This window comes from Diplodia seriata (assembly GCF_021436955.1).
Source record: "Diplodia seriata strain FDS-637 chromosome Unknown scaffold_1, whole genome shotgun sequence".
Lineage (NCBI taxonomy): Eukaryota > Fungi > Ascomycota > Dothideomycetes > Botryosphaeriales > Botryosphaeriaceae > Diplodia > Diplodia seriata.
Genome location: NW_027117308.1, coordinates 1359472 through 1383545, shown reverse-complemented (window position 1 = coordinate 1383545; position 24074 = coordinate 1359472). Strand labels below are relative to the sequence as shown.

Genomic DNA, 24074 nt, shown 5'->3' with positions numbered 1-24074 from the left:
ATGAATGATGAGATGTTGCCTCGGTGTGTTCATCTGCTCTTTCAAGCCACTACGCTTGCTGCTGCAGTCCTTTTGTAATGGAAGAATGGTTGGTGATTTTCGCGCGGAGCTTCGGGGCTGCTCCGATGTTTATATTTGGCCCTTATAAGACTTTCCTTTAATCGCGTGCAATTGTTTTGGAGTTTGAGGGAGAGAAAAGCGGGGTTGGATAGCGACTCTTATCCTTTTGTATCATTCATAGCATGGCGCTTCCAGGATTGGCGCGTTCTCTAACGTGGATGGCCGGTGATGGCGGGTCTTAGGTCTGGGCATTTTTGGATATGACGATGGCGGCCTTTTTGTTTGTTTGCATCTGCTAACTTTCTTGTTTCGTTCAAATTTCCTTGGTTTTTCATTGTTGGGGCAGTGGTGAGACCCATGATTTCGGCGAACTTGGGTGCCACATAGAGACAGCTCCTTGGCCTGATGCTGTTTCCAAATTGGACAACAGGAAAAGAAAATGAAGCATAGCGCTGGGGTGTGAGTTCATCCGTCTTCCATCGTTCTGGGAATCTGTCGACGTGTTCTTTGTTGGGCACTTTGAAGCGCATCGTTGCGCAGCCGTCTAGACATGAATCAACGAGCACGAAGATAAAATGCGGGTTAAGCGCATGTAGTACACAAGCTCGGAGGCCTCGGCGTGCGAGGGAGACAGCGATTAGCAATCAGTGGCCGCTGAAGCTTGGGGCCTCCGCTGGGGCAGGGGAGCTCGGATCCGGTGCTTTGCGTCATCATCCGAAGGTCCGATCTGCGCGCACGCCTTTCACACGACGCCTGCTTTCCCGCGACCCGCTTCCTCTCCATCTCAATACACAGAGCCTCCAGACCCCTTCCGCTGCTCCAATCGCTTCAACCAGCAGCCAAAATGTTCGCCCGCCACGCTTTCCGTCCCGCCCGCACCCTCACCAACGTAAGCCTATGCGATGCGCTTCCATGTTCCCGACGCCTTGCTAATGCCGTCGGCGATTTCAACAGTCCGTCCGCAGATACGCGTCCGAGGCTCCCAAGCAGAGCTCCAATGCTGCTCTCTACGGCGCGCTGGCTCTCGGTGCCGGCGGTGCCGGCTACTGGTACCTGAACAGCTCCAAAGGCGCCGTCCCCGCCCCTGCGTCGTTGAAGCCGGCCGAGAAGACCTTCACGGGCGGCGACCAGGGCTTCGTCTCCCTCGTGCTTGACGAAGTAGAGACCGTCAGCCACAACACAAAGCGCTTCCGCTTCAAGCTGCCGTCAGAAGACCATGTTTCCGGCCTTGAAGTTGCCTGTGAGTGCACTCAAGTATGGTACACGGTGAACACTAGGTGCTGACTCGAGGACAGCCGCGCTGTTGACCAAGTACAAGGGTCCGGAGATGCAGAAGGCTGTTTTGCGGCCGTACACTCCTACCAATGATGAGGGTGAGGATATTAGCAGTCCTAGTCGTCCGTCTCTGATCTGACCTAAGCCTGGTAGATGCCCGGGGATTCCTCGAGCTTGTTGTCAAGCAATACCCCAACGGCCCCATGTCATCGCACCTGCACAGCATGACACCCGGTCAGAGCCTTGACTTCAAGGGCCCACTCCCCAAGTTCCCGTGGACCCCGAACAAGCACGAGCATATTGCTCTCATCGCCGGCGGCACCGGTATCACGCCCATGTACCAGCTCATGCGCGCCATCTTCAAGAACCCCGAGGACAAGACCAAGGTCACTCTCGTTTACGGAAACGTCGGCGAGGATGACATCCTGCTGAAGAAGGAGCTTCACGAGCTGGAGAACACGTTCCCCCAGCGCTTCCGCGCCTTCTACGTCTTGGACAGCCCGCCGCCGGAGTGGACTCAGGGCAAGGGCCGTGTCACCAAGGAGGTGCTCAAGACGGTGCTGCCGGAGCCGAAGGAGGGCGACAAGCTTAAGATCTTCGTCTGCGGCCCGCCCGGTATGTACAACGCCATCTCTGGCAACAAGGTTAGCCCCAAGGACCAGGGTGAGCTGTCGGGTATGCTGAAGGAGCTCGGATACGACAAGGAGCAGGTTTACAAGTTTTAGATAGTTGGTTGTAAAGATTCTGGATTTCAACGCGGTAGATCGAGGCGGTCGACTTATTTTCCCAGCTTAGAGCGTAGAGAGAACAGAACAGTATACCGCGCTGTATTATAATGTCAAACCGCTCGCAGTAACCCCAGGCCAATGACATGGTGAAAAAGGGTCTTCGCCAAATGACGTTTTGCCGACATGTGGGCTTATTTCCGTTGTCCCGTTTTCCCACCCACAATCGACGTCATCACGCCCATCCGAGCGGCAACGATGCCTGCACAATGCAGCGGCAAATATCGACATATCATAGCTGCATACATAACGTCAGTTTATCCGTGTTTAATAGAAGCATTGCCCTCCTTTGATGTTATTTGCCGTGCGCACTTCCCTTCAACTGCATTCCTTCCGTAGAACCGCTTCACTCTGCTGCTGCAGGTTGAATCCCTGGAGAGAATCATGCAGTCATTTGTTCAGTACCGCAAGTTCCGCACACACCTAGAGAGGCAATATGAGAGAGACCGCGAAAAGACGGCGGCATTCGCACAACAGCAACACCAGCAGCAGCCGCCCGGACACGATGATCATCCCCGCCGAACGGCATCGACGTCCTCGTCATCGTCTTCAGACGCATCCGGCAGCAAGTCGTCGTTACCATCATCACCGTCGTCACGAGATGTCGTAGCACAACACCCATCTGCAGACGACCGCCGCGACGTGGAAACGGGCGAAGGAGGAGGAAGAGGAGCCCCGTCATCGTCGGCGCAGGAAGAACTGACGGAGGCGGCGGCAACAGAAGCAGCGCCCACAGCAGACGCGGCCCATCTCGACCGTGAGCCGGCGGAAGAGACGACGCCCTCTCTCAACCGCCATCCCACGTCACGAACGCTAGAGCCCGTTGGCACGGCGCTCGGGCACGCTCTGACAGGCATCAGCGTGCGCTCGAGGACGTCCCAGCATCCGGACGGCAGAGGGAAGATCTTCATCGTTGGCTATGAGGGCGAGAACGATCCGCTGGACCCGCACAACTGGGGCTACGGCACGCGCGCGTACGCGACGTTCTTGGTGGCCGGGATCGGATTTGTGGTCGGTGTGGCGAGCAGTATCGATGCCGAGGCGCTGAGGCCGGCGGCGGCGGAGTTTGGAGTGAGTGAGGTGGTGGAGAGTTTGGCGACGGGTGAGTTTTTGACGTCTCCTTTCTTGTTCCCCCTTTTTTTGCTTTGAATCCTACGAGGAGGTGTTTCATGTAGTGCTACTCATTGCATATAAGCTATATCAGGGATCTTTGTGCTGATAGCTTGGCTGACTGGAATCGTTAGGTTTGTATCTTATCGGCTTTGGCGCTGGTGCGCTCTTCGCAGGGCCTTTCTCAGAGACTCTAGGAAGGAATCCCGTATACATCGTAACGATGACGCTTTACATGATTTTCATCATGGCGTCCGGCCTAGCACCAAACATCGGCGCACAGCTGGCCTTTAGGTTTCTGGCAGGCTTCTTCGGCAGCACGCCGTTAACGTGTGCCGGAGGGTCGCTTTCCGACTTGTGGAGCCCGATGGAGAGGGTCTTCGCGTTTCCGGTGTTTGCCAATGCCGCGTTCACGGGCCCCGTGCTGGGTAAAGCCTTTCCCAAAAGGAAAAGTGAAATGGTTGCTGACGCAATTGGGTTGTCTAGGCCCCGTCATGGGTGGCTTCATCGCGCAGAGCAGTGCTGTGTCCTGGCGGTGGGTCGAATGGACGACGCTCATAATGTCCGGCCTTGTGCTCGGTGCTGTCGTCCTTTTTCAACCAGAGACATATCCCCCGGTGCTTCTCCGCTGGAAAGCGCAGCACCTGCGCCGCATCACTGGGGATGAGCGCTACGTCGCTGAGGTCGAGCTAATGGGTGCCACTTTCGGCGAGCGTATCAAACGCGCCCTATACCGCCCGTTCCTGCTGACCTTCACGGAACCTATCATTATACTCGTGGCGCTCTATTTGACTGTCGTCTACATTGTGCTCTTTACCTTCCTGGATGGGTACGACTTTATCTTCGGGGAGGTCCACGGCACCAGTCAAGGCATCACAGGACTTTACTTCTTGGGCATCGCAGTCGGCCTGTTCGGAGCATCAGCTCTCGTGCCAATCATCTACAAGTGGGCGAAGCGGGACTTGAAGAAGATCCAGGAGGATGGTAGAGGCGACAGGCTGCCGCCCGAGTTTAGGTTGTGGTACTCGATGCTCGGCGGAAGCTTCGCGATTCCAATCAGCCTTTTTTGGTTGGGGTGGACTTCGTACCCATCGATCAGCATCTGGAGTCCCTTGGCGGCGACCGTGTTGTTTGGCTACGGAATCTTGTGCGTCTTCATCTCCTGCTATCAGGTGGGTTGTCGCTCCTTTTGTTTTGAGCCATCTCTTTGCTGACTTGTTCAAATAGTACATCATAGACTCGTATGAGCTGTTTGCCGCGTCGGCACTGGCATCGGTCACATTGATCAGATATGTTGCGGCTGGCGGTATGGTGGTTGTGGGCATACCGTTCTATCAAAACCTCGGCGTACACTGGACTTGCACCATCCTCGGTTGCATTAGTTTCATATTGGCTCCTGTGCCGTACATCTTTTACCAGTACGGAAGTCGGATCCGAAGCAAGAGTAGGTTTGCGGGGAAAGTTCGGCAGTGATCTTCTTGCGTCTTTTACGGTGTTTATTGTATGTAGATAACTTGATGGGATCTTCGGATCAGCCTGTGTACATTCAGTTTCCGATATTCCTAAAGGTGATAGCTAGTGTGTCAATTCAACGTCAGGTCAGACGCAATGAAATGAATTGGTGCCGTGTCGAGCCCGTTACCAGTACTCTATGTACAATACAAGCGATTTCTTTGATTCCTTCACCACTGGCCCTCACCGTCCTTCCTCGCCTAGATAGGCCGGTCAGCATCGAATATAATATGGAGCTGTTTCATGGCGAAAACTTACGCGCAAAGCGCCGGGACCACCAAGTTCCTTCTCCAGACCATCAACGTAAGTCTTCGGTGTGCTGGGCTTGTCCGGACGGAGGTAGTAGGCAAGGGCGCAGCCACTGCCAAAAACGGCCCAGAAGGAGCCGAAAAGGACCCAGCCCCAGCTGGGGGTGAAGTGGGTGTACTCCTCTGGCGAGAAGACGGCAAGAACGTCGTTGTCCTCGTGGAGGGGTTCGCCGTAGTTGCGGCGCTCCTGCTTGTCCCACCAATCGCCGTACGGATCGCGGAACTGGCGCTTGACGGCCGGAGGGTTGACGTAGCCGCCATTCTGTAGGCAGAAAGCGTGTTAGCCGCGGGGTTTGATGGGCATGTCGCAGCCGCACACAGCGCTCGGGAAAGTCCTGGCCAAGCCGCCCTTCCTGCAATGCTGCTTCCCGAGCTACCGCCCCTCATCTCCAACCATCCGTGCAGCTGCGGGCAATCTTGACCGAAGGGTGTAGGAGGAAAGCGGGCGGACTGACCATGTCGGGGTCCTCGACATCGGCGCCGGTCGAGGCCTGGCGGAGCTGGAGACGGGAGGCCTGGGGAGCGGCGGGCCGCAGGACGCGGGTCAGCGGGCGCGCCGCAGTGATTCTGCGCGAAAGCATCTGGCGGGGTCAGCGGGGCCAGCGGGACGAGGCCGGGGTGGCGTACGGTGGAAGCGGGGGCGCAATGGGTGGTGTCGTTGGAGGTGGTTAGGGCGATGCTTGAGGTGGTGGAGCGTGCCTCGCGCCAAGGGTCAGCAAGTCTAAGCGGCGCTGATTGCTCAGGAATGTCTCTTCGCCGCCCATCGTCCACGCTCACGCGCTTTTTTCGCCCACCGCGCACGCGCCAGATCGCAAAGCTCATGTCTGACCGCGGCTCTGCATCTCTCGCGCGCTGAACTTCCCAACCGCATCAAATTCGGCGCCCCGCACGCGACGCTCGCATGTGCAGAGGGGGTCCGACGACTTTGGCGGCCCTCCAAAGCCCTGGCTATGCAAAACACGGATGTTCTCGAGCGCGACGAGAGCACCCACCACCGCAGTAATGGCCTCCAAGCGCCGCCACCCAGCGACGGGAATGCTCAAGATTCCCACCCCAACGGCTCGCCCTCGCACGCCTGCACCAACGGCCAGCCTTATGCTGATGATGCCTCCCCCGATCGTTCCCAAACGCCTGGCGGAGGCCCGCCCAGCAAGCGCCGCAAGCTCGACGACGCGAGCCGCCCGTCGCGTCCGCCCTCGCCGCCGTGGAAGCGCATCGAGGCCGAAGGCCCAACATCTTTCATGGTTGATGGAAAACGTCGCTCCGGACGCATGAATCTGCTGCCCGTCGAGCAGTCGCCACAGCCCGACACGCGCCGCTCGTCTCGGCGCGCGTTGCAAAAGTCGACTTCGTCAAGCAATCTCACCAAACCCGCAGGCTCCCAGAAAGGCCGCAAGCCCGCCGTCTCCGCCGCCGCCGCATCCCCCGTTCCCAAAGCAGCGAAGCCCCAGCACCATGCCAAGTCCTCTGCCATCCACTCTCCCGCGCACAAGACACCTGCTCGCAAGTCGAAGGCCGCCGACGTCGCCCAGTCCACTCCCACACGTGCGCAGCAAGCCGCCAATGCTACACATGGTAGCTCGCGCCGAACACGTGCTGAAGCAAACTCGACGCCGAATGGCGTGCCGCGAAGGAAATCAGGCCGCATAAGCGAAGCACAGAGTGCTGCGGAGGCACACGCCGCTCTGAATGGCTACTCGGGCTCCCATGATGATTACACTTCGCCGCTTGCACAGCGCCGGGAGATTGATCTGAACGGTCCCGTCGACCTTCCCTTCCTACACCCGCTCCAGGCACAGCCTGGAGACGAGAGCTCTTCGTTTGCTCGCTGGCTCGAACGGGACGACCCTCTGGCTGGCGAGGACACCAAGAGGCTCACACGGGAGGAAGCGAGGGAGGAGGCGCTGTTAAGGCTGCGGATACTCGATGCTGCGGAGCCCGGCGGCGTGCTGAGTGAAGAGAAGTGTTCCAAGTATGCTGTCGAGGCGGAGGAAGAACCGCCGCCTCGGTACGGCCCTTGGGATCACATCGCCGCTCACGCATGCCATTTCCGTAAGCTGCTCATGAAGGAGCACCGAGAGCATGTACAGACCGCTCGAAGGCTAGCCCATGAGTGCGCAGAGGCTTGGCGGGCGCGAGAGGATGCGAAACAAGCAAAGCTCAAGGCGGAGAGACCGAAGACTAAGGAGGAGATCGAGGAAGAGGAGAAGGAGGATGCGGAGAAGCGCTACAGGCAGCTTGTGAGAGATATGCAACAGACTTGGGTGCTGGTGAAGGCGGAAGTGGACAAGAGACGGCAAGACCGATGGCTGGAAGAGCAGGAGAAACTGGGCAAACAGACTATGAAGTCGTTGCTACACCAGTCTACCGCACTGCTGAAGGAGAGAAGGAACATGGCCGACTCGGTGCAGAGCAGTGATGATGAGAATGATTTTGAATCATTCATGGAAGAGTATGACGAGGACGATCTGGAAACTGAAAGCCGGATGGCTAGTACGAGACCAGCGTCCAGCATGGCGGGAAAAGAAGGCGGCACCGAAAGAGGAGAAACGGAAATGGACTCAGAGAACATGTCGAGCGACGAGAGTGAAGAGGACCCCCTTCCTGACGACGATGACGCCAATCTCACACAAGAACAACTACGAGAAAAATATGGAAACCTACAACTGCCGGATCTGGATTTGTCCGAGGACGAAGAAGACGAAGAAGATGAAGATGCAGAGGATGACGACGAGCCAGGCTTGGCTGACATTCTCACAAATGGCCATGTGGACAAAGCTGACAAATCTCCGGCATTGGATTCGGTTATGAATGAATCAGATCCAAATGGCATCGACCCTGCGACCATCCAGCTGGAGAAAGTCGACGACATTCTGATGGATGATGAGGACGACAACTCGGATATGAATATGGATTCTGACAGCGATGAGGGGAGCGCGACAGAGTCGGACGAGGAGGCCGATGAAGGGAGCGAAGAAGAGGAGGAGGATGAAGGCTTGGGCATCTGGGGTTTCCTTTCCGGACAGGAAATATCGGACTTGAAAAAGAAAGCTGCTGAGCAAATGGAAGATACAGCACCAGACGAGGAAGGGACGCCTCCTCCGGAAGAGGACCCGGAATTGATGGAGGGTGTCACGTCTGGACCCGTGGAGAACGGTCATGTTGAAGAACCCAGCGCGACCACACTTGACCGGGAACCTGCCACGGTCAACTCCACAAATGGAGTCTCTGAGGCTCAATCTCCCCCAAAGGAAATGACAGTTTCAGAATCCATGGAAGATGTACAGCAGGCTGAAGAAATCAAGGAAACAGAAGACGACGTAGAAGAGATTGAGGAAGTCGACGATGCGATATCGACACTCCGAACACCAGTTCCGGCTTTATTTCGCGGAAAATTACGTCCTTACCAGCACGAGGGTCTGGACTGGCTTGCTGGACTATACAATGGAGACACCAACGGTATCCTTGCCGACGAGATGGGTCTAGGAAAGACGATTCAGACAATTGCATTGCTTGCCCATCTCGCAATCGAAAAGGGAGTCTGGGGCCCGCATCTCGTCGTCGTCCCCACCAGCGTCATGCTCAACTGGGAAATGGAGTTCAAGAAGTTCTGTCCCGGCTTCAAAGTCATGGCATACTACGGATCAATCGAAGAGCGCAGACGCAAACGTCAAGGCTGGATGAACGATGACATGTGGAACGTGGTCATCACTTCTTACCAGCTGATTCTTCATGACGCAGCGGCGTTCAAGAAGCGCACTTGGCATTATCTAATCCTGGACGAAGCCCACAACATCAAAAACTTCCAAACCCAGCGATGGCAGACGCTACTCACCTTCAAGACCTCCAAGCGCCTTCTTCTTACTGGTACGCCGCTCCAAAACAACCTGCAAGAGCTTTGGTCGTTGCTCTTCTTCCTCATGCCGTCCGGGGACGATGGACATGGTGGGTTTGCAGCGTTGAACAACTTCACGACTGCGTTAGCTCGTCCGGCAAACCAGATTCTCGACCAGGGGAGGCAAGAGCTGGATGCGGAAGCGCAGGCTACAGTCAAACAGCTGCACGAGGTTCTGCGCCCTTACTTGCTGAGAAGATTGAAGGCGGACGTTGAAAAGCAGATGCCAGGCAAGTATGAGCACGTCGTATATTGCCGGCTTTCCAAAAGACAGAGACAGCTCTACGACGGGTTCATGGGCAGAGCAGACACGCGGCAGATACTCTCTGGCGGAAACTACATGTCCATTATGAACTGTTTAATGTCTCTTCGAAAGGTCTGCAACCACCCTGATCTGTTTGAGACAAGACAGATCGTCACGTCTTTTGCGATGCGCAAGTCTGTTCCGGCCGACTTTGAAATCAAGGACCTGCTCGTGCGCAGGCGTTTCCTGAAAGAGGAGGAGGAGAAGGTGAATTTCGACTTCCTTAATCTCAATCTTGTCCTGAACGAGAGCACGCCAGCCATCCAGAGCCAGCGCATCCAGGCAATCCAGGCTATCCGGCCCTTCGAGGGACTCATCGAGCGACAGACCCGCCGTCTGAAACCCGCAGGCCAGTTCGACGGGAGAACAGCCGCCTCCATTGGAAGCTATCTCGAGGATGAATCAAACAGATCTGTCTTGGACCAGCTTCAAAACTGCCTCCGCGTCACACGCCAACGCGCGCAGAGGAAGCCAATCTACGGACGCGGCTTAATTGAGCAGCTAACCGTCAATGATTCTCCACAGCAAACAATTACGTTTAGAGGCCCAAGGAAGAAGCAAACCTACGGTGATTGGTATATGAACACGCACTCTATGTGGCAGGATGTAGTGCCTACGCTGGAGGAACGCTCTGATTCTTACAAGTCCACGATTCAAAAGTTCAGTTGCGTTACTCCTGCGGTCGTGGCGAACGATCTCCCCGGTTTGACAATTGGCGAAGAGCGCGTGGCCATGATCCGCAGCACTCAGCCGGTGAGCAAGCCTGACCCGTTCCACGAGTCTCGCGTCCGGCTGTCCATCGCCTTCCCTGACAAGCGCCTCCTACAATACGACTGTGGAAAGCTCCAACGACTGGCGAAGCTCCTGCGCGACCTGCAGGCTGGTGGACACCGAGCGCTCATCTTCACTCAGATGACAAAGGTACTCGACGTCCTGGAAACGTTTCTCAACATTCATGGCCATCGTTACCTCCGGCTCGATGGCGCAACCAAGATCGAACAACGCCAGATTCTCACGGATCGCTTCAACAATGATCCTAGGATTCTTTGCTTCATCCTCTCTTCACGTTCCGGTGGCCTTGGGATCAATTTGACTGGCGCAGATACCGTCATTTTCTACGATCTCGACTGGAATCCTGCAATGGACAAGCAGTGCCAGGACCGCTGCCACAGAATCGGCCAGACGCGCGATGTGCATATCTATAGGTTTGTCTCAGAGTATACCATTGAGGCCAACATCCTGCGCAAGTCAAACCAAAAGAGACTGCTTGACGATGTCATCATCCAGAAGGGCGACTTCACGACCGACTACTTTAACCGCCTAACGTATAAAGATGCATTTGACGAGATCCCGGAGGCAGATGACGAGGAAGCCAACGCTGCTATGGATAGAGTGCTGGGGAACATGAGTGCGCCCGATCCATCGTCTGGTATTGCACCTGTCCTTGAAGGCATCGAGGATAAGGAGGACACGGAAGCAGCCAAGGTTGCGCAGAAAGAGATCGTTCACGAAGTCCACATCGATGATGCGGACTTTGATGAGAACGCTTCTCGACCTAGCGCAACGCCAAAGACATCAGTTCCGCCCACACCGGCCCCTGGAGAAGAGGGCGATGCAGAGGAATGGCCACATGTCGACGAGTATATGATGAGACTTTGGGAATGGGAGATGAGAGATGTACCATTGGGTCCGCCGCCTGACAAGAGGCGGCGCAAGAGCAGGAAAGGTCAGGAGCATCGCGTTCGTCGGCGGAGATGAGTCGATTGTTTCGGGATTGTCTGTGCAAAGCCCCATGTACACAAGTTGTCCGTCTGCTAGGTGGAATCATGTGTTTCCTTCTTTTGGGTTGGTCAGAGGGAACTGCATTTCGGCGAATACGAGGGCATGGTCGGCGTTATTGTTTGTTTAGCGAGCAGGGACAAAGAGTCTTTCACGGCATGGATCTCGGTCGGTGGGTATTCTGTTGGCGAAGACGTATTTTAGTCTCTTCTCCTGTGCTGCTGTATGACTATCAACATTAATCACAAAAATCAAAACTTGTCCAGCTTGAGTCTGATTCTAGGCTTTTCGAGCAACATCCTTATATTTTCCACCCCAAATGCCTCGAGAAATTGAATGGACTGACATTTGTAGAGGCGAAAGAACAGGTGTTGCGAAGGATGCGCAAGGACGGACTCGATTGGCTCCGCCCCCGCTGCGCCTCAATTGGCCGTTCGCACTTTCCTTGTTTGCTCCATCCACCTGACAACACCCTCATACCCTCATCTCACAACCTACAAATACATCGATTTCGCCACCAAGCACACATTGCCTGACCCTGCCGCTTGACGATATCCGGGAGCATCGCCAGTAACCCCGCCGGCCAATCAACAACACCTCATCCACTCACATTGACTGCGTCATACAAATCCCATCACGAGAGCTAAGAATTTACTCAGTCTGGAATCAGCATACAGTACACCTCACCCGCTGACGACATCATGCCCTCCTGGAATCCTTTCAAGAAGGAAAAAGAGCAGCCCCAAGAGGAGCAGTACGCACCGCCACCCGGCCCTCCTCCGAGCTACGCTCAGCAACAGCAGCAGCAGCAACAACAGCAGCAGCATCAACAGCAGCAACATCAACCCCCCGGATACGGCCATGCTTCTAGCTACGCTTCTTCTTCCACCGGCGGCTACGCTCCTCCTCCCGGTCCGCCGCCGTCGCACAATCCAAACAACCCGTTCGTCGACTACACCAAGAAATCGGACCACCAACACCAGCAGCCGTCTGCGGACCATTCTCAGCAATCCGACCCGGCCTACTATTCCACCTACCAACGACTGCCGCAGCCACCCCCCAACAATACAGGCGCCCCGTTCTCCGCTCCCGTGATAGAGCCTCCTCCTTACCATGACTGGACCGTGGTCCCCGACACGGCGCTGCTCCCGCCCCCGCCGCCCATGAACAACGAATTCTCACCCACCGCCAACGCCTCAGCCGAAGCAGGCGAAGCCGCCTTTAAATGGTGCAACGAAAACCCGTTGCGCCCCCCGCTGGCCCTCACATCCGCCCAGCTCTCCGCCCTCGCTTTCGGCCGCGTCACCTTGGCCGCTCCCCACCGCCAGACCTACAAGGGCGAGCTGCTCCCGCACGACGCCTCCCCCGGCCGCTACCGCGGCCGCACCGCCAGCGGCTGCGGCGACGCCAGCCTATGGACGGCCCTCCCCCTCTACGCCGCCGCCGCGCACAGCCCGTTCCTCACCGGCAGGCCGAAGACGGTGTACTTCGAGCTGCGGGTCGCCGGCGTCGGCGGGATGCCGGGCAGCGCCAGCCTGGAGGAGGCCGACGCCGGCATCGCGCTCGGCTTTGTCGCGCAGCCGTACCCGGCGTGGCGGCTGCCCGGCTGGCAGCGCGGCAGCCTCGGCGTGCACGGCGACGACGGGCGCAAGTACGTCAACGACACGTTCGGCGGCGTCGACTTCACGACGGCGTTCGCGCAGGGCGACACCGTGGGGCTGGGCATGACGTTCAGTTTGCCGCGGAATGGTCCGCCCCCGCCGCAATATGGGGGTCAGCAGCAGCGACCTGGAAAGTGCGACGTCCAAGTCTTCCTCACGCGCAACGGCAAGAGGAAGGATGGGTGGGATTTGCACGAGGAGTTGGACGAGCGGGCAATCGGCGGCGTTGAGGGGCTCGAGGGCGATTTCGACGTTTGTGGTGCCGTGGGCGTGTTTGGTGGTGTCGAGTTCGAGGTCTTTTTCAATCGGGCGGATTGGATGTATAAGCCTGAGCATGTCTGATCGATCCAAGGCAGAGAATGTGGGTGGAATATGCGGTCGAGGGGAATTGAGAGGGGGGAGTCGGATGGGCAGGGAGGGAATGCGTGAGTGTCGGTGATTACAGAGCTGTTTGCTATTCTTTCCTCAGTTCTTGGGTGTCTCTCTTTTCTGGGCGGCAGTCATTCCTATTCTCCCATGGGCTTTCCTTCTTCTACGCTGCGAAGGACGGGCAGCTAAATGAAAGTAGACGTCCACGAAAAATATGATCCATTACGACAGAGTCTTGTGCAAGCGCTACTTAATCGGGTGGAAACCACCCCTGTCTTCCTTCACTCCAGGTAGAGAGTCACTGTTCGTGCCAGTTTCCTGGCCATTTTACTGGAAGTCCTTTTTTTGCTTGTAGTGTTGCGGGAGGGAACCGATAAGGAAAGAAGAAGCCATGTAGGTTTGGTCTTGAATCCTCGCCCTTTGCCTCTCTCGCAGCTGTGGCTAGGACGAGGGTAAGATGAGGGTTTACTTCGCATAGCACTCTACTTCAAAGAATGCTTCAAAGACGATTCAGATACTGGATATTGAAAGATATCATTTCGGTCATTACAGTACTATGAGATTATGTGAAGCAATACACTACGCAAATTGGGCCCTACTATTCCTGACAACGCCAGTACTAGGAGTGAGATGTTTATCTCACCTATCCTTAGTATGCCACCTGGGTGCTTAAGCCGCTCGTTTCGCGGTCCCAAGCCCTGTGCTGCGAGATCTCGTAAAAGTAGGCATCCACGAAGTCCTTAGCATCCTTGGCCATCTTGAAGACCTCCTTGAAACTCTCAGGAGTGATCTTGGCCGCGGTAACCACACCGTACGAGACTTGTGTCTCTCCGGACTCAGAGAGCTGGACGTCAGGCAGGGCAACGGCGTCCTTGACGAAGTCGACCGCCTCACCGACGGCGCCTATGGCCTTGAGGTGGCCGAATGCTTCACGCACCCAGTGCAGCGCGCGACCACTCTTCCGGAGGGTGGCAATGGAGTCGGCACCGCCAGGAACGAAGACCGAGTCGAACATGGTGGAGCGCATGCCTTCAAGGTGATGGTCGGGCTTGACGCCCTTGCCAGTCTTGCGGTCCTCACCCGCAGCGAAAATAGGCGAACGGCGAGTGCCGATGGTGAAGGGGAAGGCCTTCGCTGCGGTCAAGGCAGCCTTGATACCGGCATAGGCGGCCGGATCGAAGCCATCGGCAATGATGATGGCTACGCGGCGAGACGCAATGGTCGGCTCCTTGGGAAGATACTCCATCTGACTAAGACCCTTGGCCTTCTTACCGTGGTTGGGACGGGGGGTGTCTTGTGGAATTTCGCCGCCAACCATCTCGGCAACCTGCTGCGCCAAGGAAAGATCGATCTCGGCCAGGCGCTGGCTCATGCGCTCGTACACCACGGGGTCATCACAGTGATCGAGCTCGAAGGACAGCGCGGCTGCAACGTGAGACTTCTCAGGCTCAGAAAGAGAGTTGTAGAACAATTGGGCTTGGTTGAAGTGCTCCTGGAACTTCTTGCTCCGCAGGCGCGACTTGATACCAATGAGCTTCTCCGGGTACTCGACATAGCCTCCCTCCTGGGCTGTGGCGGGAGGGCAGGCACCATATCGGTTGGGCCAGTAGTTGACGGTTCCCTTGTGGATACCGTGGCGCATAGCACCATCACGGTTCTGATTCATGACAGGGCAGACAGGACGGTTAATTGGCAGCTCTTGCCAGTTGATACCGAGGCGGGATAGCTGAGTATCGAAGTAGGAGAAGTTGCGTCCTTGGAGCAACGGGTCGTCGGAGAAGCCAATGCCGGGAACGACGTGGGAGGTGCAGAAGGCCACCTGCTCGGTCTGGGTGAAGAACTCGTCGATGTTGCGGTTAAGCTCAAGCTCACCGATGTAGCGGATGGGCACGAGCTCCTCGGGCCAGACCTTGGTAGCATCCAGAATGTCGAACTCAAAGTTGTCCTCCTCGGCTTCAGGGATGACCTGAATGCCAAACTTCCACTTAGGGTAGACTCCCATATCAATGGCCTCCATGAGATCCTTGCGGTGGAAATCGGGGTCCTGGCCGGCAATCTTCAGAGCCTCGTCCCAGACAAAGGAATGGACACCAAGCTCGGGGGTGAAGTGGAACTTGACGAAATGCCTCTCGCCCTTGTCGTTGGTCAGGGTGTAGGTGTTGACACCGAAACCCTGCATCATACGGTAGGAACGGGGAATGGCACGGTCGGACTGGGTCCACATGAACATGTGTGTGGCCTCGGTGTGCAAGAACTGGAAGTCCCAGAAGTTGTTGTGGGCAGACTGAGCCTGCGGAACCTCATTGTGGGGCTCAGGCTTTCCAGCGTGAATGACATCGGGGAACTTGATTGCGTCCTGGATGAAGAAGACGGGGATGTTGTTGCCAACAACGTCCCAGTTTCCTTCCTCAGTATAGAACTTAACAGCGAAGCCACGAACGTCGCGGACAGTGTCAGCACTGCCGCGGCTGCCCAGAACGGTAGAAAAGCGCAGGAAGACAGGGGTCTCTCTTGAGGTGTCGGTCAGGACACCGGCGTTGGTGACGTCTGAGGCGCTCTCAAACAGAGTGAACTTTCCAAACGCAGCCGAACCTCTGGCATGAACAACACGCTCGGGAATGCGCTCGTGATCGAAACGCATGATCTGATACGGGTTAGCTCCAAAACCACATTCTAGCTGTTGCTTTTGGTCTCACCTTCTCACGAGCGAAGTGATCCTCCAAAAGCGCAGGGCCTGTCTTGCCCTCGCTGGCAACCTTCAGCCAGTCATCGGTGTTGGTCTTCTTCACGCCCCTGTGGATGTGTCAGCCGTGTTTTGGGCTCGAATTGGATTGGCTGCAATTACCAATCAGAGGTTTCTCTGTTGTTCGAGTCCTGGTAGTTCTTCGCGTCCTTTTCCAGGTCGGCGATCTTCTTGCCTTCCGTGCCATGTGCGACCTTGGCAAGGCCGGCAGCGAGCATGTTTGAAGCCATGATGCAGGTGGAATTAACAAGTTGGGGTATCTCAAGAGTAACAGAGGAAGGTGTAGCTAGGACTGGCTCGTGGAGAAAGGGTTTGCGCGGTATGGATATAAAGCGCAGGGGAGAGGCGAGCGAATCATGACGTAGTTATTGAGCAATATGGGAAAGAACGTGGCCGGCCCAAGGCAGGTGTTTACTCCGCAAGTGAGCGGCGGGGCTCATCAGTAATCGACACCATGGGGCAAGCGCATCGGGCAAGATGGCGGCCTGGCCAATGGGAGGCAGCGTCTTTGCAATGGCCGCCGGCAACAGGTGATGGTAGTGTGTGGACGACGTCAGCTTGAATGGAGCACTGTTGCGCGCCAGCGAATGAGCTTGCACCGGAAAATGCGCCCCCCGGCGGCTGCCCCGATCGATTCTCAGTTATCGATTTCTGGCAATCCCATGTTCCAACGGCCAACTGCCGTCTTTTTTTCCTTGGCCGCGGTCGAGGCCTTGCAGCTTCGAAATCACGGCTGCCGCTGCCGCTGCCGCCTGCGGGACCTAGCGATTGAGTCTGGCTGACGACAGCGCGGTCGATCTCGGAGCTTGTCGCGCCAGCGATCGCGCCTGCCATGGGCGTCCCCAGTCCCCACCGGCATTGTTGAGCCTCTGGCCTTCGTCCTGTTCGCGGCCACGTTTCTCGCCACTACCGATAACGTCTTTCACTGGGTTATGAGACACACCAATGAGAGAGCAGAGTTCATTGAAGACCGAAGAAAATCCACGATTCAGACGCCGAATGTTGTTGGCCATCTCATAACCCGGGGCGTCGCATAACCCAGTGAAATACGTTACGCGTCGAGAGCCACAGCTTGAGCTTCTATTTCTCAGCATGGCAGCCCCGCAACTGCTGCCTGCTTGCATCACAGCGACAATTGTGCCCTTCCGGTGCTCCGAGTCCGCACCACGCTCCTCCGAGGAGTTGGAGAACGGAGAGTCTATGACGGTGATCGCCTTCGCTAATTAATCAGGTGCAGGCGCATCAAAGCTTCTCGCTGCACCGCTCCACCCCCCGGCCTGATTGCGCGACTGCTTCCGTTGTCCTCGTCTCCCCGACATCAAACGCGAGCTATCCGTCTGCACGCCCATGTCCCTGCGCAAGCGCTGCTGTCATTCAAGCGCCGGTGTCCGTCTCCCGCATTGCTTCTGATTATTGCAACAATCCAATCACCCCCGCCACCCGTGGCACCCCCCTGATCCGCGAGGGCTTCAAAGCCTGACATCAAATACTGGTTGATAATCACAAGCTCTAGATGCGCGTCTCGCAGCGCCTTGCCCTCCGATGCTCCATTGGCCTGTCACCTCGCACAATGCAGCCCGTCGCCATACCCTCCGCTGTGCTCTCCTGGCCCAGCCATTCAACAGACCTGGTCCTTGAGCGCCGCAGCCAGCTGTAGGAAGCCGATGACTTCGGGTGGCTGCACTTGACACATGCCACAGACATGGTTCTAAGCGCCCACGACTCCCCTCTCTCGCTCTCTGTACACGAGGAATGCCCACTGCATAAGCCGCTCCAACTGCACGAGAGACGGCACGCTGCATATGTCCCGCGTGCGCCTCTCATCCCCAGCGTACAACTCTCACACTCCGTTACCCCAATCCGCCGACCTTGAGCACCCTGGGGCTGCCCCTCTTCCTGCTACCACAACGCCATCGCATGCCTAATCCGGGCCTTGGCACATCGGCCCGCTCGCCAGTCGCTCGAGCTGTATGCGGCTCGCCAGCTGCACGACACGCAGTCCTGCTCGCAATTCGAGGCCGCCGCGGGGAGCCCGACTCCCGTCTAACCTCTCTCGAAGAGCCTCTCCTCGCGAACTGGTTTCCTCTATCGTCGTGTAGCCGCGCGACGCGCTGCGAATAAAACCGGTCTTTTTGCCCGGCCTGTGCTGTCGCACGTCTACGCTCCGTCCCCCACCCTGCAGCCGCCGTGGCGTTTTCCATTCGGCGTTGGGGGCTGCCCACATCGCCCGCCCCCGCCAACAGTCTGTTGATACCATTGGCGGATGTGTGTGACGGAGTGGGGTGGGAGAGAGACAGTCGCCGCCAGCTCATTGACATGACGACTACCCCTCAGTCTCATCCCCTTTACGCTCCACTTTGAGCGTGAACCGGTAGTCAGAAGCTTAACTCCAAAAGGGCAAAAGGCCTTGTTTTCTAGAACAACTCGGAATAGGTGGACTTTCTTCCGCCATCACGCAAATGGAAGGGGCCTAGAAGCTTGTGATGATCTACGCTAGACGCCCGGGTTAGGCCGAATCGTTTCATCCTGAGCTTGTCTTCTCAATCGGTGTTTTTCGATAGCGCGCAGAGCTTCTGGCGACTCAGTGGCAAGCATCGCAGGCCTCGAGCATAAAATGAGAGCTCATCAAAAGGGCCGCAGTACAGCAAACGGTGCCAAGGGTAGCCGACGGGCCTGCTGAGAACCGCCCCCGGGAGAAACAGGGGGCAGTGTACGGAGAGGAAGTCGACGATCACAGCTGGAGCGAACATGCTTCCAGTCCGCGCCGGAGATCCGGACACGTGAGATCGGACGATGAGCCGCATGGACTGGGGTCGCGGGAGCCATGCGTTAGGCCGCAACGCTTTGCTTTAGCCCTGATGACAAGAGGCAAAAAGGAAAAAGCGACGGGAAGAGAAGAAGGGCACTCTGGGGCAAGGACAGCGAGACTCTTTCCATGCCCAGATATCTTCTATTCAATCCGATATTGATATTAGAGCAAACTCAAAGCTTGCTATCTGCCGGCGGGCGGGATGTGTCCGGAAATAGAGATTTGCGGGAAGGAGGAGGTCGATCCCGACCGGGGAAGATGCTTCCGAGCTCCCGCGGAAGAAGCAAAGTTAATCAAGCTGTGGGCCAAGACTGGTTAAAATGAAGGGTACTGTGCAACACTCTCAAGGCAACAGGGTGCTGAGTAAAAAGGCAACTTCCGACGGCCGCCGCCTACCACAAAGCGTTAGCTCGCTCGAGTACGTCTTTTCCAACTTGTGCAATTGCACTATCCTCTTTCACAAGTCGGAACGGCTCCTTCCTGGCCGTCTCTGGCGCTAGTCCCAAAGTAGTCGAGGGTATCGTGATTGCTAAACAGCCTACACCCACGAGACCTCGGGCAGTCCGTGTGGTGAAGCCTTGATGCTGATTGGAGATGTGCGCACTACCGTTGCCAACATCTGTCATGTGATTAGATGGCCATCGTAGCGATGAAGCTAAGTCCAACAGCCACGCCATGTACGTACGAAGGTATCTCCCCCTCCACTTCGTAAGAGTCAGGCTGCAAATAAGCGTAAGCCTCGCTCTCCTTGAATGACCGGACGCGTCGCCTTGCCAAGTTCCCAGTATTATTGTTTGCCCCTGCCCAGCATGCACAGACCTCTCATTTGCCAGTTGCAGACGGAGAGCTCTGTGTGGGAGTGTGTGGATGGCTTGCCAATCTAGGCCTGAGACGACGCAAGACGAAGCTCAGGTCGTCGGACATCCAATACCAAGCATTAGACTATTGGACACGGCCGTCGCAAAGCACGGGTTTGCGTTCCAGGGCGCTGTGTTGAATACCACCACTGAAGCCAGCTCGTGCGCTGGTGAGAGAAGGCGAGAGGTGTCTTCGGGTTTCGGACTCCTGCCGACTAGCGATTCCTTAGTGTCCGCGGAGGATCACGCCCCCTTCTAACTTGATGAGGAAGTAGTATGCCCCGCGCCCAGACGCGCTATACGCAGGTCCCTTTGTGGAAGTCCTCGACGAGCTCTGCGGAACGCATGCGATCATCGTGCACCACCTACTCACACGCCGCGCGCCAGCTATCTGAGCGCCACCCCCTTTATTGTTGTCCGTGTCGAATGCGCATCGCCCCAGACAGTCCTGTGGATCAGCGCTTCAAGGAGGTTGGTTGGACCTGAGTGTTGGATTGTCTCACGCAGGTTGGAACCAATCATCGGGCGTAGATACGAGCCTTTAACGCGCGCAAATCCGTCCAGATACTGGACTCAATCACCTACATATGATCTAGGATGGATCCTACTACATACGGGGGGATCGACCGGCGGATTAGACTGCAGCATTGACGGCAGGTTCGATTGGTTCGCAGCGCGACCGACGAAACTCCCATTGGCCTGCTCTCACACCGACAAGTCCGATCTCCACCGTAGGCTCCATCAATAAATGGGGTATAGAAGCTTAAGTGTGGGACGCGGGATAGAACTGGCGCAAGTGCCTGGCATGACGTCAACCTGTGACTTCAAGAGTTACACTGGAGCGCAGGCGGGCAGAGATAGCAGTGGAAAATAATTCTATTGTCGCTATCGTAAAGTCGTGACACTCCGGCTTTTCGGGGTCTTTGACTGGTGCGTCCTCCATGATGTGACTGCAAGCATAAACGCAATAGCCAGGGTCCAGCAAGCCGCTCGGGCTTCATCCCGCAAAGCACGAGGACAGTAAGGACCGATATCCGAAAACCATAAACCAAGTCACGACAAATGAACCCAATCAGGAAAGGCTGGTGCACCGATTGCAGAAGTCATCCAGGCCCGACCGTGGGAATCGCACTCCGGGTTGCAGAGTGCGGCATTGTTGGTAATATACCTCGAAGTGACGGACAAAGCTCATTCGGCCTCAGCGAAGTCGGTGGCACTGTCGCCCTTTCCGAAGTGGACAGGGCCCAGCTTCAAGAACTTGAAGCGTGCAGAGCCGTTGCTGCTGACGCTGTCCGACCGGTGTTCCTTGGGCGTAGCAGCGATCTCCGGAGTGACATTGTCCGTCGGCTTGACGACCGGGGAACCAAGTTCGTCAGTCGGCGAGACGGGCTCCTTGGAGGCAGGGTTCGTAGGTGCGAGCGCCTGGGGCGAGGTGGGGTAGTTGGCGGAGGCCGTGGGCGCGAGCACCAGGAAGGTAGAGGGACGGCGAGCCGAAAGCAGTTGGTTCATGCTGGTGGCCATTCTGAGTAATGTCTGCGGTGGTTTGGAGCGAAAATGAAGGCTGCGAAGACGGGGGAAAAGCTGCGCGGGAGCGAAGAGCGAGGAGAATTTGGAGCTGACGGGCCGGGGCAAAGCAGAAGCTGAGCTGAATTTAAGTCTCCCCAGGTGACACAGTCGGGGGCGGATCGGCCGGACAAAGGGAGCACGTGTGCAAGACCTGGCGTTTCAGGGGACCAGTTGGAGGTGTGGGTCGCAAAGGCTTATCTTGTTGGTGCAGCGCAGTCAGTAGGAGCGTAGTGGGTTCAGGCGAGCCGTGGAAGGTGCAGAAGGGGGCGGGTGGCCCTGCTGGTTAAGTAGGGTGACGATGCTATCCGAGGTGGCGTCTATAGCTTGGACTGGGCTGTTGTCTGGGGATCGCCCGGGCAACAACGGCTTGCTCACGCCTATAAGCCGTCTGTAAGCAGCAACTCCGCTCGTCCAGGGCGGGCGCACGACAATAGACCGGAGAAGGGCATGCTGGCTGCGGCGAGACGTCATCTGTTTGGGGGTGGGCCTTCACGATCACGAGTAAGGGCCAAGACCTTCGCGGGCGTGCATCCGAGGTTGATCGCGGTTTGGGCGCAGCGGCGCTGGGCCAGATAAGGTGGCGGTGAGGGCTGGCGGGGCAGAGCTGGTCCACAGAGCGTGGCAGCGCATCGAGCGCGTGTCGCAATGCGGCGGAGGTAGCACCTGCGGCCATGCACTCGTCATTACTGGTCTGGGCAGAGCGTGAAGCTTGAAGGCTGAGGTGTTCGCCGCTGTTCTCGGGGCATCAAGGTAGTCGGTCTACCCCGCGCTAGGCCCTGTGGCCCCGCGAAGGCCCCGGCCGCCTCCTTGCGTCGAGCTTCCCCCGCATAGCTCCGAGGCGCCTAACTCGTTGGAGCTGCGCCTACAGAGCAGCTTCGCAGCGCCCGCTGACACGTCGTCCTCACCAGCGCCCATTCGAGTCTGCTCGTCGCGATCGTCCAGGGCCGGGGCCGAGGGTAGCCGAGGCAGGCCTAGGTGTCCAAGGGTGCATGCCTCTGAGCGCGAGCGCGGTGGCGGGTGCGCTGATGTTGCAGGCGACGATGCAGTTTCCGTGGGCGGCCGGTTGGGTGCTGCTGGCTGTACCGTCCGCGGGCGGGAGCGGTCCATGGGCTACGGCTGGCTGGCCGGCGCGGGTGAGAGCGCGCGGCCGTCGGCGTGTGCGCGGTGGCATGGCGGCGGGCAGGCGTCTGGCTGGGGACGGGAGATGAAGAGGGAAGGGAAGCTGCTGCTGCTGCTGCTGCGCGAGGTGTACAGTACATACCCAGACGCCGCGCCCAAGCAGACGCCGATGTCGCGCTGGGCAGGCGAGGGCGGCCGTGGCAGCGAGCTGCTAGCCGCGGGCCGGACAGCGTCTGGCAGGCCTTATGCAGGCCATTTGCTGCCCCAACAAGGGCCGGCGGCCTCTCCCTGCGGCACCAACGGGCGACAGGCAGGAACCACATCACATGTAAGGCTGGCGGGACAAACGTAAGATTTGCTCCACCGCGAGCAACGGCACTCTGCTGCTGCTGACCGCGCGCCGCCATGTAAGGGCCGGCTCCTTGCGTGGTGTCCCACCGCTCCGGCCTTCCGCGGCTGCACCGCGCCCGCACCGCGCCCGCGCGAGACTTGCCAGCGCAAGGGTGCCATGTGCGAGGAATGCTCGGGCGAATACAAATCAGGCGGGCTCCGTTCGCACAACGGCAAATGCGCGGTGCTAATATGTACAGGTGCGAAATGGCCTGACTGCAGCTTAAACACACAAACACACAAACGGCGATCCACGCACAAGGCTGATACAGTGCGGTGTGCGGCCGGCAGTGATCGCCAGGGCTTGGCTCCGGGACGCTGTTGAGAGTTCCGCGCGCGGTGGGCCCGGGGCATGCAGGCAGGGCAACAGGCGCAGCGCGGCCGCGGATGCGCAGCTCCCAAAGAGAGCTCGGGCGGCACTGCTGGATTCAGCGCCATGCGTGCTGTAGGTAGGCATGTACCGGCCCATTCTCTGCGCCATGATCGGTCGCCTGGGTCTCCTCGACCACCTGCCGCTAGCAGCGGCCGGCATGATTATTGGCCTGCCCGTCCGTGCTAATCACCATGGAGCTTGGATAGCAGCATCACCCTGGCCCCGGCCGTTCCCTGTCAGCGAGGCCAACGCTCGTACATGAATTCCTTGCCTTCCCGCGTTGTTCCAACGGCTTGTACACGACCGCCGGCGCTGTCGCACTCGATGTTGCAAACGGTTTTTTATTAACTTCCCACGAAGTCCCATGCTGCCGGGCTTGCCTCAATATGCCTCTATAAGACCCGCCGCTCCTCCACCAGCACGCGGTTCCCCTTCGCCGTGCCTCCCTCGAAGCCGAAATTGTGCCCAAGCAAGGTCACCGTCAATCCTCCTCAATTCCCCCTCCAGACTCGTCCCCGCCCTCGCCCTCGCCCGCGCCAGCGCAGCAATTATCCGCCACGCGTCGTCCTGTTTCTTATTTCTGCTCGCCATTCCTGCGCGCGACTATTTCCGCGCCCCAGCCCGCATCCCAGAAAGAGCTCCAAGCTCCCCCACCACACCCACCAGCCGCCAGCCGCTGCCGCCCTGCCGACCAACATGTGCACCAAAGTAATACACACCTACAGCTGCGGCCACCAGGTCGTCGAGAAGGCCCCATGCGCCACCTCGAGAAGCGCAGCCTGCGGCGTGCTGAACCAAAAGGTTATCAAACACGACGAAAAGTGCGATCGCTGCGACGGATGACAGGTACCTGCCCTCGCCCGCCTGCGCCGCGCTCTTCCACTCTCTGACCTGCCTTTGCAGCGTGCGCCACGAGCTCCGTCCGGGACGCCGCCCTCGACGCCCGGCAGCAGCACCACCATCCCCACCATGCATGCGGTTATAGAAGGCAGAAACGCGGGCCGTTCCTCGATATCCCTCCCCACCTTTAGTATCACCACAAACCCCCCCGGGGTCCCTTCGCCGGGCACCCGCTCGCTGGCCTCGCCGGTCTGAGCTTTTACTTGGCACGACACGAGCATATGATGGCGTCACGGAGACAAAAGTGCAGGCGTTCCAA

General features: G+C 57.7%; 7 protein-coding genes across 7 annotated transcripts; 4 read left to right on the top strand and 3 right to left on the bottom strand.

The window, feature by feature from the left end:
• Window positions 1-904: 904 nt before the first annotated feature.
• On the top strand, window positions 905-2060 carry MCR1 (NADH-cytochrome b5 reductase; the record flags this gene model as incomplete). The annotated part of the gene is made up of 4 exons (XM_066771937.1): window positions 905-949; window positions 1015-1300; window positions 1356-1433; window positions 1489-2060. 4 exons carry the CDS (start codon window positions 905-907, stop codon window positions 2058-2060), a joined length of 981 nt encoding a protein of 326 aa, XP_066637216.1.
• A 444-nt stretch (window positions 2061-2504) lies between these two features.
• SLS55_000425 (uncharacterized protein) lies at window positions 2505-4703 on the top strand (the record flags this gene model as incomplete). Its single annotated transcript, XM_066771936.1, has 3 exons — window positions 2505-3222; window positions 3717-4214; window positions 4468-4703. 3 exons carry the CDS (start codon window positions 2505-2507, stop codon window positions 4701-4703), a joined length of 1452 nt encoding a protein of 483 aa, XP_066637215.1.
• A 209-nt stretch (window positions 4704-4912) lies between these two features.
• SLS55_000424 (uncharacterized protein) lies at window positions 4913-5508 on the bottom strand (the record flags this gene model as incomplete). Its single annotated transcript, XM_066771935.1, has 3 exons — window positions 4913-4942; window positions 5001-5312; window positions 5506-5508. 3 exons carry the CDS (start codon window positions 5506-5508, stop codon window positions 4913-4915), a joined length of 345 nt encoding a protein of 114 aa, XP_066637214.1.
• A 492-nt stretch (window positions 5509-6000) lies between these two features.
• SWR1 (swr1 complex component) lies at window positions 6001-11007 on the top strand (the record flags this gene model as incomplete). The annotated part of the gene is made up of 1 exon (XM_066771934.1): window positions 6001-11007. The coding sequence occupies one exon, from the start codon at window positions 6001-6003 to the stop codon at window positions 11005-11007; it is 5007 nt and encodes a 1668-aa protein (XP_066637213.1).
• A 722-nt stretch (window positions 11008-11729) lies between these two features.
• Window positions 11730-13031, top strand: SLS55_000422 (uncharacterized protein; the record flags this gene model as incomplete). Its single annotated transcript, XM_066771933.1, has 1 exon — window positions 11730-13031. The coding sequence occupies one exon, from the start codon at window positions 11730-11732 to the stop codon at window positions 13029-13031; it is 1302 nt and encodes a 433-aa protein (XP_066637212.1).
• Window positions 13032-13707: 676 nt separating this feature from the next.
• On the bottom strand, window positions 13708-16031 carry cat1 (catalase 1; the record flags this gene model as incomplete). Its single annotated transcript, XM_066771932.1, has 3 exons — window positions 13708-15702; window positions 15755-15851; window positions 15904-16031. The coding sequence occupies 3 exons, from the start codon at window positions 16029-16031 to the stop codon at window positions 13708-13710; spliced, it is 2220 nt and encodes a 739-aa protein (XP_066637211.1).
• Window positions 16032-20655: 4624 nt separating this feature from the next.
• SLS55_000420 (uncharacterized protein) lies at window positions 20656-20988 on the bottom strand (the record flags this gene model as incomplete). Its single annotated transcript, XM_066771931.1, has 1 exon — window positions 20656-20988. One exon carries the CDS (start codon window positions 20986-20988, stop codon window positions 20656-20658), a length of 333 nt encoding a protein of 110 aa, XP_066637210.1.
• Between the last annotated feature and the right edge of the window lie 3086 nt (window positions 20989-24074).